This window comes from Brienomyrus brachyistius, chromosome 12, assembly GCF_023856365.1.
Source record: "Brienomyrus brachyistius isolate T26 chromosome 12, BBRACH_0.4, whole genome shotgun sequence".
Classification (NCBI taxonomy): domain Eukaryota; kingdom Metazoa; phylum Chordata; class Actinopteri; order Osteoglossiformes; family Mormyridae; genus Brienomyrus; species Brienomyrus brachyistius.
The window spans coordinates 19,171,200-19,184,173 of record NC_064544.1 but is presented as its reverse complement, the minus strand read 5'-3'; the positions used below and the strand labels follow the sequence as shown (position 1 = coordinate 19,184,173).

At 48.7% G+C, this 12,974-nt stretch overlaps 3 protein-coding genes across 4 annotated transcripts; 2 read left to right on the top strand and 1 right to left on the bottom strand.

Annotated features, from left to right (window-relative positions):
• The first annotated feature begins 804 nt into the window (after window positions 1–804).
• LOC125705003 (uncharacterized) lies at window positions 805–4,636 on the top strand. Its single transcript, XM_048971281.1, has 3 exons — window positions 805–1,063; window positions 2,174–2,533; window positions 2,635–4,636. The coding sequence occupies exons 2-3, from the start codon at window positions 2,180–2,182 to the stop codon at window positions 4,150–4,152; spliced, it is 1,872 nt and encodes a 623-aa protein (XP_048827238.1). The 5' UTR covers window positions 805–1,063; window positions 2,174–2,179; the 3' UTR covers window positions 4,153–4,636.
• Window positions 4,637–4,864: 228 nt separating this feature from the next.
• On the bottom strand, window positions 4,865–7,127 carry cideb (cell death inducing DFFA like effector b). The gene is made up of 5 exons (XM_048971351.1): window positions 6,654–7,127; window positions 6,062–6,176; window positions 5,818–5,970; window positions 5,385–5,584; window positions 4,865–5,248 (listed from the first exon to the last, which is right to left on the bottom strand). The coding sequence occupies exons 1-5, from the start codon at window positions 6,677–6,679 to the stop codon at window positions 5,092–5,094; spliced, it is 651 nt and encodes a 216-aa protein (XP_048827308.1). The 5' UTR covers window positions 6,680–7,127; the 3' UTR covers window positions 4,865–5,091.
• Window positions 7,128–7,228: 101 nt separating this feature from the next.
• tinf2 (TERF1 (TRF1)-interacting nuclear factor 2) lies at window positions 7,229–12,439 on the top strand. 2 transcript variants are annotated; one of them, XM_048971289.1, is made up of 10 exons: window positions 7,229–7,463; window positions 8,225–8,430; window positions 8,550–8,654; window positions 8,765–8,857; window positions 9,678–9,788; window positions 9,921–10,044; window positions 10,216–10,879; window positions 11,005–11,072; window positions 11,212–11,291; window positions 11,997–12,439. In XM_048971289.1, the coding sequence occupies exons 1-10, from the start codon at window positions 7,427–7,429 to the stop codon at window positions 12,114–12,116; spliced, it is 1,608 nt and encodes a 535-aa protein (XP_048827246.1). In that variant the 5' UTR covers window positions 7,229–7,426; the 3' UTR covers window positions 12,117–12,439. The 2 variants fall into 2 exon arrangements, with proteins under 2 accessions (XP_048827246.1, XP_048827247.1); XM_048971290.1 differs by lacking the exon at window positions 11,212–11,291.
• Window positions 12,440–12,974: the final 535 nt, after the last annotated feature.

Here is a 12,974-nt window from a genome sequence, read left to right as displayed (position 1 = left end):
AATAGATATCGCAGAGGACACTTTGCTTGATAATAACATGCATTATAAAGCTACCTTTCATGCACATTTATACATACAATGTCCTGGGAATAGAAATAGCACCATATCGGTAGAATGGCCCATAGACAGCAAATGGAAAAGCAGGGTTAAATCCTTTACGGCACAAGGGCAAGTAAGTAAGATGACACAGTCAGACCTCCTTAACCGTCATAAATAAGCAGAATAACCAGATGACCAGTAGCACTTCTACAAGAAACATCCATCCATTTTCCAAACCGCTTATCCTACCGAGTCGCGGGGGGTCCGGAGCCTATCCCGGAAGCAATGGGCACAAGGCAGGGAACAATCCAGGATGGGGGGCCAGTCCATCGCAGGGCACACTCACACATGCACTCGTACGGGCAATTTAGCAAACATGTCTTTGGACTGTAGGGTGAAACCGGAGTACCCGGAGGAAACCCCACGACGACATGCAAACTCCGAACACATGTGACCCAGGCGGAGACTCGAACCTAGGTCCCAGAGGTGTGACGTAACAGTGCTAACCACTGCACCACCATGCCGCTCCCTACAAGAAACATGTACGGACAAATTATAAAATACGGGTGTTTACCGCAGCTACTAATTAAACAGCTGGAAGACAACAACACAAACCAACAACGCGCGATCGGCACCGTGCGCATGCGCGTACATTCCACGGGTAAACGCTGCCATTAGCAAGCCGCTAACTACGGCGGTCCCGCGCCCCGCCCTCTCTTCAGCCCCCTCCTTTTATGGCATTATGGCCACGCCCCCTCGGGCAGTTTAGGGCGGACGGGGCCTACTAAGCTAATGATGCATATTATCCTCGGTTTCTCATGAGGTGAAGCTTCAAAGCTTCCACGAGTGAGCGAAATTTAAGCTCCTTTTGCATTGCAAGCTTTCAATGCTTTACCGCTGATCGAACAGAAATACGCACACGCAGTTGGATGATCTAAGCAAGTGAATTCCCGGAAAGATAAAGTGGGACGCGGGCCTTGTTAAAGGGAAGCCGGAGGCAGAAGAGGGGCAGCCGTGATACCCGGTAAGTCACCGGTTAGCGGCAGCTGATTACCGATCCGAGTCTGGCGTGAATTAGAGTTCAACCGCAGCGCAGTCAGACAGTCCACATTCAATTTATTTAATGATTTGTTATTATTTTCCCAGTGGGGTTTAATGGTATACTGTACAGTACATTGAGGTAGTCCGCTTGTTCGCGATCGCCGACGTGTCCATGGTGGTATGCCGGAGGATGATCTCTCCCCGGACCAGAGACAGCTACTGTGCATCTCCCGACCCATCTGAAGGCCACCTGGTCCCTTACTTTAAAAGGATGGTTTGCATCGGCATTTCGGAGTCATATCTAACTGCAGAGGTCAATATGCGTTCGTTAACGGTGTTTAAAACGACACGTTTCAGTATCTTTAATATAATAATTTACATTAGGCTACCTACTGTACGGTACAAGCCCCCTTCTCCCAGCAGTTTTTAAATGGCCACTTGCGCCCCACTTCTGGATGCTCGATCCCCTGTTTGACCCCTCTCTTCTCCCTCTTTTCCTGCCAGTGACAGTCAAACCATTGCGCGACATAGGCGGACGCCTTTAATGAGGGGGCGCCGAATTAGCAAACCAATTTCACGTATGTCAGGAAAGGTGCGTGTCGGGGGCGCCTTCTGTGAGGCTAGCCTAGGGCGCCACAAGGGCTTTGATCAGCACTGCCTCCTGCCACCGTATACTGTTGCATGAAAGCAATTACATGTGGCCTGTTTTCTCTCCATAATACTTTTTAGAGGTTTGTGATGAGACATCACAACAGTTTGTGGCATGACTGAGTCCGTTTTCATTTATTAAATCTTACATACAGTCACAAGCACAAAAGATGACTAATACTCTGTCTGGTATCCCATACCGTGATGTGTAGTTCTCTCTCTCTCTCCCTCTCTCTCTCTCTCACCTCAATGTTTATCTTTTTCCTGTCTCTGTTTTTCCTTTTTGCTAGAGATGATGTGGAACAAAATTGATGCTTCTTTTTTCTAACTTCTTTACATATCATGTCCTAAACGCAGTTTAAAGTTGATGGATCAATTGAATGTTTTTCAAAATCTGTGTGTACAGTAGTATTTTTATCATTTAATTTTGTTTGTTTTGGTGCAGGACACCATGGAGAATCACTTGCCTAGCTGTGCAAATGAGTCAGTTGCAGACGCCATCCAGCAAGGGGGGGGCAGAGTATGCTGGGAGGAGGGGGAGGGCAGGCTGGGCCAGGGCGAAGGAAGCAAGCAAGGGGTCACGGAGGATGAGAAGATCGAGGAAGAAGGAGGTCGAAGCCCCCATCTGTGTCCCAGCCCAGCAGGCTTGTGCATGTGTGGGAAGGAGGGGTGTGACCAGGCCAGTGTGCCGTCCCTGGGGGAGGACCAGCAGCAGGATGGAGGGATCCAGCTCCTGGTTTCAAGTGCCCACGAATCTGAAGAAGCAGTGGGTGGACAGCGCCCCTCGGAGGCCCCTAATACTGCAGTACGTCTCATTCTCTCCCTACGTGCTCCGCAGCCTGGCCGCTCCCTTACGTGTGTCCCTTTGGCTTAACTTTTGCCCAGCGAATTTTACGCTGTCTCCAGCCTACAGGGAATGAGGCCATGATGGAGCCAGGAGAACAAGATGGGGCTGGATGGAGGGAGGAGCCGGAGGAGGACCCACCATCCCCTGGAGGGGGGGCAATTTCGAGTGACAGGGAGGAGGAGAGGACAGCCCCCAGCCTCAGTGAAGGCCTGGGAATCACACAGGGAGCCCAGTCTTTCCCAGAGCTATCTCCCAGCCGGGAATCGTTCTCTTCTGAACTGCCATGCTTTTCCCAGGAATCGGGAGATGCTCTGAAACCTCGCTCCATTTCCAGCAGGACTCCCAGCCTGTCCTCGGACACACCAGAGGGTCACCAAGGAGAGGTGGACGAGGCCCTCAGCACAGATGCCAGCTTGGGCCCCAGGTTCCAGCATGCGGTGTGTCTGCCGCTAGTGTCGGAGGGTCTCAAGCTGCTGTGGATCCAGCCGGATCAGACGGATGATCTAGACGGCGTGCCCGAGCTGGTAGAAGTCTTTAACTCGTTTCCGTACCCAACGCAGCAGGAGGCTGCATCACTGGCCCGTCGCTGCGCCCTGCCCCTGGACCAGGTCAAGGCGTGGTTCATGGTACAGCGCATCCGCTACGGCATCAGCTGGGCCACAGAAGAGATCGAGGAGGCACGTCACAAGGTGTTTGGCCCACCACCACCTGCACCATGCACCTCCTCGGCAGGGGGTCATCCCGTAGGGGATCCAGACTCGGCCCCACCATTGCCACACCCTCACCACTGGTCACAAGTGTCTGCCAGCCCAATGTTTGCTGTGGCGCCCCCGTGTGGTCGACCCCATGGCCGAAACGGAAACTTGAGGGCGCGGTGGTGCGGCATTGACGGACGCGGCTGGCCCTCTGAGGCAGAGATCCGATGGCTGCGGGCCAAGACTGGACTCGCTCACGTCGACATCCACCGCTGGTTTGCTGACGGTCACCGCCGGCAGAAGGAGCTTATGAATAGGCTGGTATGGGACCCGCATCCCTTGGGGACTCCCAGAGCCAGGAAACGGGGACGCCGGGTAGGGGAACACTTCTCTGGGAGGGGAGAGGCTGGAGTTGCGCGTCACGCAGAAATGGAAGAGGGGGGCTTCGGTGAGGAAGGCCCACGCTGTGTTCCCCCTCCGCCCTGCTCGCCTACGCTGGGGGCAAGCGGCCGTCTGCGCAAGAGGACCAGGGAACAGTTGAAGCAGCATTTCCTACGCTGCTTACGGCCTGGTGGCAAGGGTAACCGGAATAACCTGAGGACGGATAGTGGGCGGGAGCAGGGAGTGGCCAAGTTGAAGAGGCAAGGCACAGGAGGGGCGTGGCCTGAGGAGGAGGGCTGGTGCAACTTTGGGGAAGGTGCCCCTCCTCATATCTACAGTGTCGAACACGGGGGCACTGACTGCCATGCCAAGGCACCCAACGCAGGTGTTACAGGCTGCAATGCAGACCTACACCATGAGGGGGCATTGCAGGGCCGAGGCATGGATGTCATGAGCCAGGGGAACCGGCAAGATGAGGTGGAGGTCAGTATCAGTGACTGAGACATGCTGTAGGACACGGCTGGTTTGGCACGTTCTGCTGAGCTGCCCAGTTTGTGATTTTCAGCTCTTGCTAGCTGAGTGCTGGTTAAATGCTGAAGGCCTTGTGAGTGTAGCCTGTGATGATGCACTATGGATTCACATAGGCCATAATAAACATGTGAAACGTGTTACCCCATCTGGCCTGCTGTATGGATCAACATGGATAGTGTGTTATTCAGGGCTGTAGTCTTGTGTTCGGGGTCACGTGTAACTATGATCCCCTTCTTCTCTGAGCTGTGCACTTTGGCCACACGAGGGAGAATCCTAGTCTGGAGAAGAATTCAAGTTCACTTGTGAGGGTCAGATTCCCTTTACAGATGATCCCTGTTACTAGGAAACGCACTTGCATTGCTGCATCATTTGGGCCTGAGCCTTTAGATTTGTCCACTCGAGATTTCTTTTTCTTTTTTATATCTTGTTTCTAATAAACTGAACTTTGTCGTAACTTTGTCTCTGAAGCGTTACTCTTTGCAGTGTGCCGAGTTGCTTTGTAAGGATCACAGTGTGAAATTCAAGAATTAGGATGGTGTAAGGGACAGGGAGCAAAACATTCTTCTCCGCTGTGCTTTCTGACAGTTTTCTGCTATTAGCCATCACTGAAATTTCAAAGCATCTTACACACCTGACAGCTTTTAAAACATTCAACGTGACATGAAACCGACATACAAACATAGCTGTTAAAGGTTTAGCATTTAATTTGTTGTACATCAGTAGGGAACACATCTGCACAACAAAAGCTTAAAACCTCAGCACAAAATGCACGTTCCTCATTTGCTAATTAATATTATATTTACATGTGATTTATTTAACATTTATTAATACATTACAGCTTTACCACCCTACATCACTCTATGTATAACGTTGGAAGAATGAGGATTAAGTATGGTGTGGACCCCAGGGTCATTCCCAGTATTCGGTGATCCGGGCGGAGTCACTCTTGTCATAAGTTGAATGCCAGCTGTCGGAGCCTTCGATGATGCGGCGGATGACGGAGGCCGATGTGATAAGCATGTGTCCCACCGCCTGGAGCATCGCGGACGCCACGCGAAGCGCCTCTCTATGAAACAAAGGGAAGGACAGAGCTGAGGATAGAGGTGGTCTGCCCAGCGATGGGGAAATCTGCTCTCTTATAAAGCAAACTTTTGCTGTCCCACTGCTTCAAGCTGTTGTGTTCCTACCTATCACCAACTGACCTCAGCACCTTCTTGGGGCCCAGGCACTTGAAGTCGGCGCTGACAGAGTACAGGCCCTGGAACGTGGCTTTCACGCTCAGCGAGCCGAACACATCACGCGGGTTGAGGCGGTAGAGGTCAAAAGTCACTCGGGCTATGTCACGTCCGGTTCTGGGTTTTATGTTTGTAGTGGAGTATGTAACTCTGCTCTGCTTAGAACCCTGGAGCGGGAGAGGGACCAGAAAAGTACACTGAATACAATGTATAGGGAACATTACAATACACTAACACCGCCATAGCAGACATGGCTATTACACATAGTGGAAGTTCCCTACTTACTGAGGATTTCACACCTTCAGCCACTCGCGTGAAGAAAGTGAAGCATGCTCACACACAAACACGCATACATATAGTGTCCCACGCTCTCGTCTCATTCTGCTGGAGATACACTCACAGGTGCTGGACTCCATGCCTGTCCGGGCTCCAGGGCCATCAGCACAGTGTTGTCTGGGAGGGTCAGGAGGAATTCATCTGAGTCGACCTCAGTCCCATCCTCCTCGCACACAAGGCTCAGGGAAACGGCAGAGAGGAACAGCGCGTGGGCGGCCTGGAGGTGAGGACAGGCCAGGCACTCAGTGACAGACATGCTAAAGCCCCCCTTTAGTGCCCCCTGCTGTTCACCGCTATCCACTGCTCACCCTTTCCCTCAGTTCCTGCATGGTTCCTCCTGTCACGCCCTTCCTCAGCTCCCTGTTATGGGAGCACACTCTGAAGGGCCTCTGAGGCACTGACCACACCCTCCTAGAGACTGACCTGAGACAGACAGACAGAGAGAAGTGGCTACTTCAGTCAGCAAACATACTTACAATGAGATTGGGGTTGTTTTTGTCACTGCACACCTTCACTGCAATGTACAGTTATAGACTTTCAACCAGAACATTACCTAGGCAAATGTATTTACAAAACTGAATCAACTATATATAACTTCTGATAATACATATGGAGGTTTGCAAATGGTAATTATGTAAAGACCCTCATGTCAAATATTATAACCAGTTTCGTTTGGCCTCTTTTAGGGGGGCTTTAGCCTCCTCCCCCAAAAAATGTGTTTATTGGCTTAAGTCACGAATAGCTTTTTATATCACATATGTTTGCATTCGCCCTCCACCCCGTAAAGACTCAGTCCTCGTAACCTTTCACCCTCTAACTACATCCTTGATTATCATAACATAACAATTGGATTTGAAACGACCATTTCTGTAAACGATAGCATATATAAACCGTACTCACTTTATCAGTGATGATGTAGCCTCCATTCCCGGCTCCGAACAATGTCACACTTCTTTCTGTTACTTTTCCGCTTGTTTATGTCTCGTTTAGACCTTAGACATATATGTGGAGATGTGTGAGTTGCCAGCGATAGTGTGACCCTGCTGTTGTCTCCTACAGGACTTTAGACTGGTGTGATTCATTTCAACAGAGATAAAAAGGATCGAAGTCCCTCGATGCGTTTCATGATATGCACTGTTATCGAATAAGGATAACGTCACAAACTGAACAGGGTAGCATGAATGGTCACTGACATTCCGGGATTTCTACAAAACAGGCAAAAATTATACATCAGTTAGACAACTGATACATCTCGCACATTTCTGTTTCCCCAGTCTCTCTAGAGGTTAACTAAAATTGCGGGTTTGCCCCCCCGAATTTTAACAGCCCTCGAAATTTTGTCGGGCTCCCCACAAAACTTATTCATGGCTTTTGACTCGTGTTTGTCTAATCACCAACATGTAATAGTTGCAACGAGTCTCCAAAAAACTACACATCCCATTACACATGTCGCCAAGCGGCGTGTGTCGCCACATCCGGCACCTGGTACGGAACATCCGGCTTTCATATGGCGGGAGAAGGAAGTGTCCCGTTTTCCTGCTTTGAGTTGTGAATAGAAAATTTCTTTTCGTGCATTTCAAACATTAGTATATTGTTATAGTGTTGCGACCGCTGAGAAGTTTGTCAGTCATTTAGTTAACTATTTCCAGGTGGATATTTTAAGGAAAGCCGACATGGAGAAACGTCCCGCTACCAAAAACCGAAACACAGGTGCGTAAACTTAATTCTTTTGAATCACCCGTCTATCACAGTTATTTCCACATTTAACTATTGATCTGTAGATTTACGCTATGTATTTGAGTCTTCGAATGTTGAATTTTGACGATCTGTCCCGATTAGAGTAAATGAATGTTTTACAAGCAAATCTTTGTTTCTACAGTAGCGTAAACAAGCCAGGTCATATAACCTATTTCTAAACAAAAAATATAACGCAGTCCAAACCCATTTATGTTGTACTAAAACTTAAGTGGTTCTGCAGCGTATTACAAGCAGAAGGTGAGACTGCATATCTTTATCTTCAGAGGCTCGCAGTCCCAGCCGTATAAACTGAGCTTGTTCAAGTTGTCTACTACCTCGGCGCAGAAATTCTAACATTTTGTAATGATATGCATGAAATCATGAAGTTTTGCAGTCGTATTCGAATCGAATCAGCTTTATTCGCCAAGTGTGCTGGGGCACACAAGAAATTTGGTTCCGGCTGCTAGAGACTCACTAGTACAGAGACAATAAATGACACTACAAACAGTAAATTACACTATGCAAGAAATTAAATTTGAAATATACACACATGGGTGTAAAAAACCAAATTATTCAAATGAATAAACTCTCAACTGAGTGTCCTGGAAACAGGACTGATTTTTGGCCTTTCCAGAATGAAGTGAGTGGCCCACATAATCAGCTTTTCCATTTTGCCAGACTCTCTACTCCTACAAATATTTCTCTTGTGTATCCTTTTTTTCTCCCCCAAAAAGAAAACGACCCCCTCCCCCTGTCCTCCCTACGCCTCTCAGCTTCGCCGTTGCGGATGGTCTCAGCCGCCATGTGGCGGGTGATGAAAAACAGAGATGTGCTGCACTATGGAAAGCTGGAAGCGTTTGTGACGTCCATCTCTGCTGCCAGTCCCATACTGCTGTCCTGCCGGCACCGTGCCAAACTGATTCTGGGTCTCCGGGCTCGGGTGAGAGCGATGGGATGGGGCTGGGCAGATAAAGAAATGGTATGAAAGTGTGAAAAAGTGTGCTTTGAATGCTTCTGGTTGTGGCCAGTGGTTATTAAGTCTGGTCTGCTTGTTTTCAGATGGTCCTAGAGTTGTGTCGAGGCCGTGCTCCTCCGGACCCCAGTGTTGTTCTACCCCACTTGGAACGCCTGCAGCCCTTGGGTGACCCTTCAAACCGCAGACGTGTAGGTGACCCAAAATGCCGTCAGTTGTAGCACAAAGTCTACCGCAAACTCAAAATGAGAGGTTTATTTCATGAGTCCTGCCTGTGTCTTTTGAAAATCTGCTGCAAAAGGATGATGTCAAGGTGCGAGAAACGATTTCAAAATTCCATGAGCTGGTGCAGGGCCTCCTGGACAACCCTGCAAGACGAAAATATTTTTTCCAGGTGAGAATCCCCCTCCCTCTGATCCATTCTGCGGTGCTTAAACGTTCTTTGCTGAGTGGCTGCTTTCTATAATGAGCACAGAGCCTTACATGCTATGATTCAGGTCTAGATTTGGGTGGTGGTGTTTGGTAGATTGCGCATGTGGTGGGTCTAGTGGGTAACAGTGTTACCTCAGACCTCCAGGGTTGCAGGTTTGATTCCCGCCACACTGTGTGGATTTTCTTCTCATGTCACAGCCTCTGCCACAGCCAAAAGACATGCTGGCTGGCATACTGGCATCTCAAAATACCCATAATGTGTTCGTGTGTAATGGAATGGCTTCCTACCCAGCATGTGTCTCTGTCTTGTTCCTGTGCTGCTCCCCCCCCCCCCCCCCCCCCCCCCATAACCCTTTCCAGGATAACCAGTTAGGGGAAATTGAATTTTAGAGGAAAACCCGAATCCCCATCATTACCTCTTGTGTTCTTTCTTCCATTGTCTCCCATTCGTCTCCTTGTTTATTTTTAAGGCTACATAAGTGACCATTAGATGATGTTTTTGCGTAAGTAATCAAACAAAAAAAACAATCCCGTTGTGTAACTTTGATTCAGGACAAAGTGGTGAGTGGAAATATTTTGGTGCCTCAATGTCACATTTGGGTCTGAAATTTGGGTTCCTTTTCAAACGGGTTCATGCAAAAAAACTTGTGGATTTAACTTGGCTGATTTTTATTTGTACGTTTTTTTGCTCAAAATGTGTTTTGTCTGGTCTAATAAAACCGTTTGTCAAAACCCAATTTTACTTTTTGGGTTTTGACATCCCACTTTCCTTTTGCCTATAGGAGGTATTCCCTGTAGAGTTTGGTCCCGAGTTTGACAATGCGCTGGAGAAGTTGTTGTGGGAATTTCTGGTGCGGCTGGACATACTTCTTCCCGTGCCTGACCTCGCTCAGGTATGGCGGCACAGACAGCACCTTCCTCAATTCACTCGTATACTCTAGAAAAGTTTGCAGCTTTAAACCAAGAGTGATAAACAGTGCTGTGAAGAACTAGTGATTTTTTTTTTGTTTGCATTGCTGCTTCAGACTGTGCAGTGGCTCAGCACTGCCCACGTTGTCCTGGAGGAACATGCACAGTTCTTGTCTGAGCCCCAGCTGCTGAGGTCTCTGTTCCAGCATCAGAGGTGCCTTGGTTACTTGCACTTGCCTGGTAGGTGACAGTCATAGACAAAGACCTATAGTCCTGCGCCTGATCTGTTTTGCTGTAGTGATCCTGCCTTCATTACTGTTGCTTCGCCCGTGTGATTTGTTTTGAGCTGTAAGATGTCTGTGGTGCCTTATAAGAACTATCCATCTCCGCTGCTTATACCTTGTCTTTCAGACCTCTCGTCCTCCTTGGGTGACTCCATCCTGTCATCGCTGTCCCTCGCTCTTTCCGGAAGAGTGCCGAGTGACAATCAGCCGTCAGACGGGGAATCGGATTCCAGGAAAACTCGCGTGATGCAAGACTGTAGAGAAGCTGACGGGGGGTCGTGCGTGCGGCCGGTCGCTGAAAGGACAGAGGAGCGGAAGATGAGAAGCACTCTGGCATTGTGCCGTCAAGGGAAAGAAGAGTCTAGAAAAGGTATAAAGGGCTCCGATCATGATGAGGCAACGAGGAGGCCAGGGTTACATTCTGACATCAGTCTCAGGGAATCAGGGAGAAAAGAACTTCAGGAAGAAACCAGCAAACGGGCCAAGTCATGTTACCAACAGGAGGAGGAAGATGAGAATGAGAGGGCCCAGAGAGAGAAGCAGGGTGGGGCTCTCAACAGGGGCTCTGGCCGGACAGATTGGACCCAATCTTCTCTGGTTGCCGCCTGCCTTAATAGCCAGCCAAGGGTTCTGGTTAAACAACTCAGCTTAGCAGATATCCATCCTCGCAGCAGTGTGGTCAGTGGAGCCCGATCTCCAGCGAAACAGGACAAGGGCTCGTCAGAATTCAGAGTGAAGCGGAAGAGGAAGCTTTGGATGACACCTAAGATTCTGGAAGCAGCAGAAAAAGAGTAAGAGAGTGGGGACAGAGGTTTGAGTAGACAATTAGCATTCTCACACCAATAAAGGTTAATTTGTGGTTTTTCTGTCTCCGGTGGTGCTCATATGAATTTCAAATGCTGTCGTCACACAATAGGAACTCTGCTGACCATCCTGTCGCGTCAAGTGCATCTCCTGTCATCTCGCCGTTTACACAAAAAACAGGTAAACATTGTCTCTGTGGGTGTATACATAGTCACTCATCCTAGTGTAAACCCCAATGTGCTGTGATGTTCAGAATAATTAAAAAAGCACGCATATAAAACACACCCACACACTCGCGGGCGCCGATCCTGTCTGTTAGGGAGGACCAGGTCATCTCCGGAAGACAGTGACGTCGTCCTTGATTCTGAAGATGAAGAAACTAAGAATTTCAAGGGAAGGGTGAGTATGGGCTGGTTTCCACATGATGCGGATGTGGCACAGTACGCTGTACTGCCGGGCCGCCCGTATTCCTGAAAATTCATGCCTGCCTCTCCACCACGCTTGGCCGGCGTGTACTTGATACCAGGGCTTGCATGGCGCTGTAGGGTAAAGTCGCTCATAAGCCACATGTATGAAATGTAGGCTGGTTAACGCACAGTTTTAGTAAAATACTTTATGTATTTACGGTATATAAGTATACATCATTGCAGTTACTAATGTTTTGTCGTTTCCGCCTATCTGGGAGTCTTTATAATCCCGTAGCGAGGAATCCTGTAAATGCTGGTATTTTTGAATTTCCTCAGTCATCCTTTCTTCAAATCTGCTAGCCATGTTTGTTTGCAGTCTGATAAGTGTAGAAAAGATGTTTATAATGCCATCTTTGGTCTAAGCTCCTGTTCTGGCCATTGAATAACTGAGGCATTCATTCATCATAATGGACCGCTCATGTTTTTTCTTTGAGTGTTACTCACCTTGTGTGTGTGATCCTCATAGTCTGTACACCCGACCTATGTGACAAAAATGACATCACGGCAGCTGTGCCCGCTGTGACATGTCTGCAATAGGTGGAAACCAGTCCTCCTATCCAGTGGCAGCATTTCAACTCGATAGATGCTTTTCAGTTAAGGGAAAATGAAGAGAACTGACCTTTACCTCATCTTGCAGCTGTTCGCCAAGCGGTACTACCGGACCAAGCACCACACCTATGTGCCCACGCTCAGGGAGTTCTGGAAGCCTAGCCTGGCTAAGCCAGCCCTGCTGTCCCTCAGCCGTGCTCACAGGTGACCAGCTCTGGATGCTGTCCCCGCTTCGCTGGCCAGGAACCGGGACCGCGTAGGTGCTGAGGAGGTGCCAGGCTTTCATCACACGTGATGTGAGCACTTAAACATAGACTGAGATCCACAACGGATTGTTTATATGCTGAGGATACTTGTGGTTCTGTGGAGATAGTGCTGCAAGTAGAGAAGTATGGGTTGGAGATGCTTTAAATGGTCCTTTCCACCTTTTTAAAACTTACATATATGCAAATCATAATTATGCTCCAATTCAGCAATTTTCTAAGTTTTAAATGGATTAATAGTGAATTATAATAAAGTATATAAATCCTGGTGTCTGTCTTGTAAGCCTGCTTACAGCCGCTGTGCATTTACACAAGTGGCAAACTTGCTTCAGGTACAAAGCTTTTGAGGTGAGAGGTACCAAGACTGGCGGCCCTGTGTTTGGTTCTTTTTGGTCAGAGGTGAAGTCCCAGATGAGATACTAGCCTTTGGTCTTTGCATGTTTCATGGGAGGGGGCCTTTTTTGTTATATATGGAGTAACACCTGTCAGTCTACCTGGTACACTAGTGGGGCAGGATGGTAACATCAGAGGGATGGGGCTTACGCAGTCAGGGGGGCATTACTTGCCTTCCCCAAACAGGCAGGTCATATACCATGGATAAGCTGATTAGGAGGAGAGCGCCCACAGGACAAACATAGTAGGGGGTGGTTAAGTTGAGGGCGGGGCTCCCAGGAAATTATGGAGCGGCAATTAGTTACCGCCTGCTACGTCCAGTTGGTTGACTGTGAGGAAGCCATTATTATAAACCACATTGATCCCTGCTGGATTTCCGCCTCACGTAGGAACGTAAAAGCTTCACTAGG

Coding starts and splice junctions, on each gene's coding strand:
- LOC125705003 (XM_048971281.1), top strand. CDS start 2,180: ATGGAGAATCACTTGCCTAGCTGTGCAAATGAGTCAGTTGCAGACGCC. Junction 2,534..2,634: donor CGGAGGCCCCTAATACTGCA/GTACGTCTCATT, acceptor CGCTGTCTCCAG/CCTACAGGGAATGAGGCCAT.
- cideb (XM_048971351.1), bottom strand. CDS start 6,679: ATGGAGGCTACATCATCACTGATAAA. Junction 6,177..6,653: donor GCTACATCATCACTGATAAA/GTGAGTACGGTT, acceptor TGTCTGTCTCAG/GTCAGTCTCTAGGAGGGTGT. Junction 5,585..5,817: donor AGGCATGGAGTCCAGCACCT/GTGAGTGTATCT, acceptor CTCCCGCTCCAG/GGTTCTAAGCAGAGCAGAGT.
- tinf2 (XM_048971289.1), top strand. CDS start 7,427: ATGGAGAAACGTCCCGCTACCAAAAACCGAAACACAG. Junction 9,789..9,920: donor CCGTGCCTGACCTCGCTCAG/GTATGGCGGCAC, acceptor TTGCTGCTTCAG/ACTGTGCAGTGGCTCAGCAC. Junction 11,073..11,211: donor GCCGTTTACACAAAAAACAG/GTAAACATTGTC, acceptor CCTGTCTGTTAG/GGAGGACCAGGTCATCTCCG.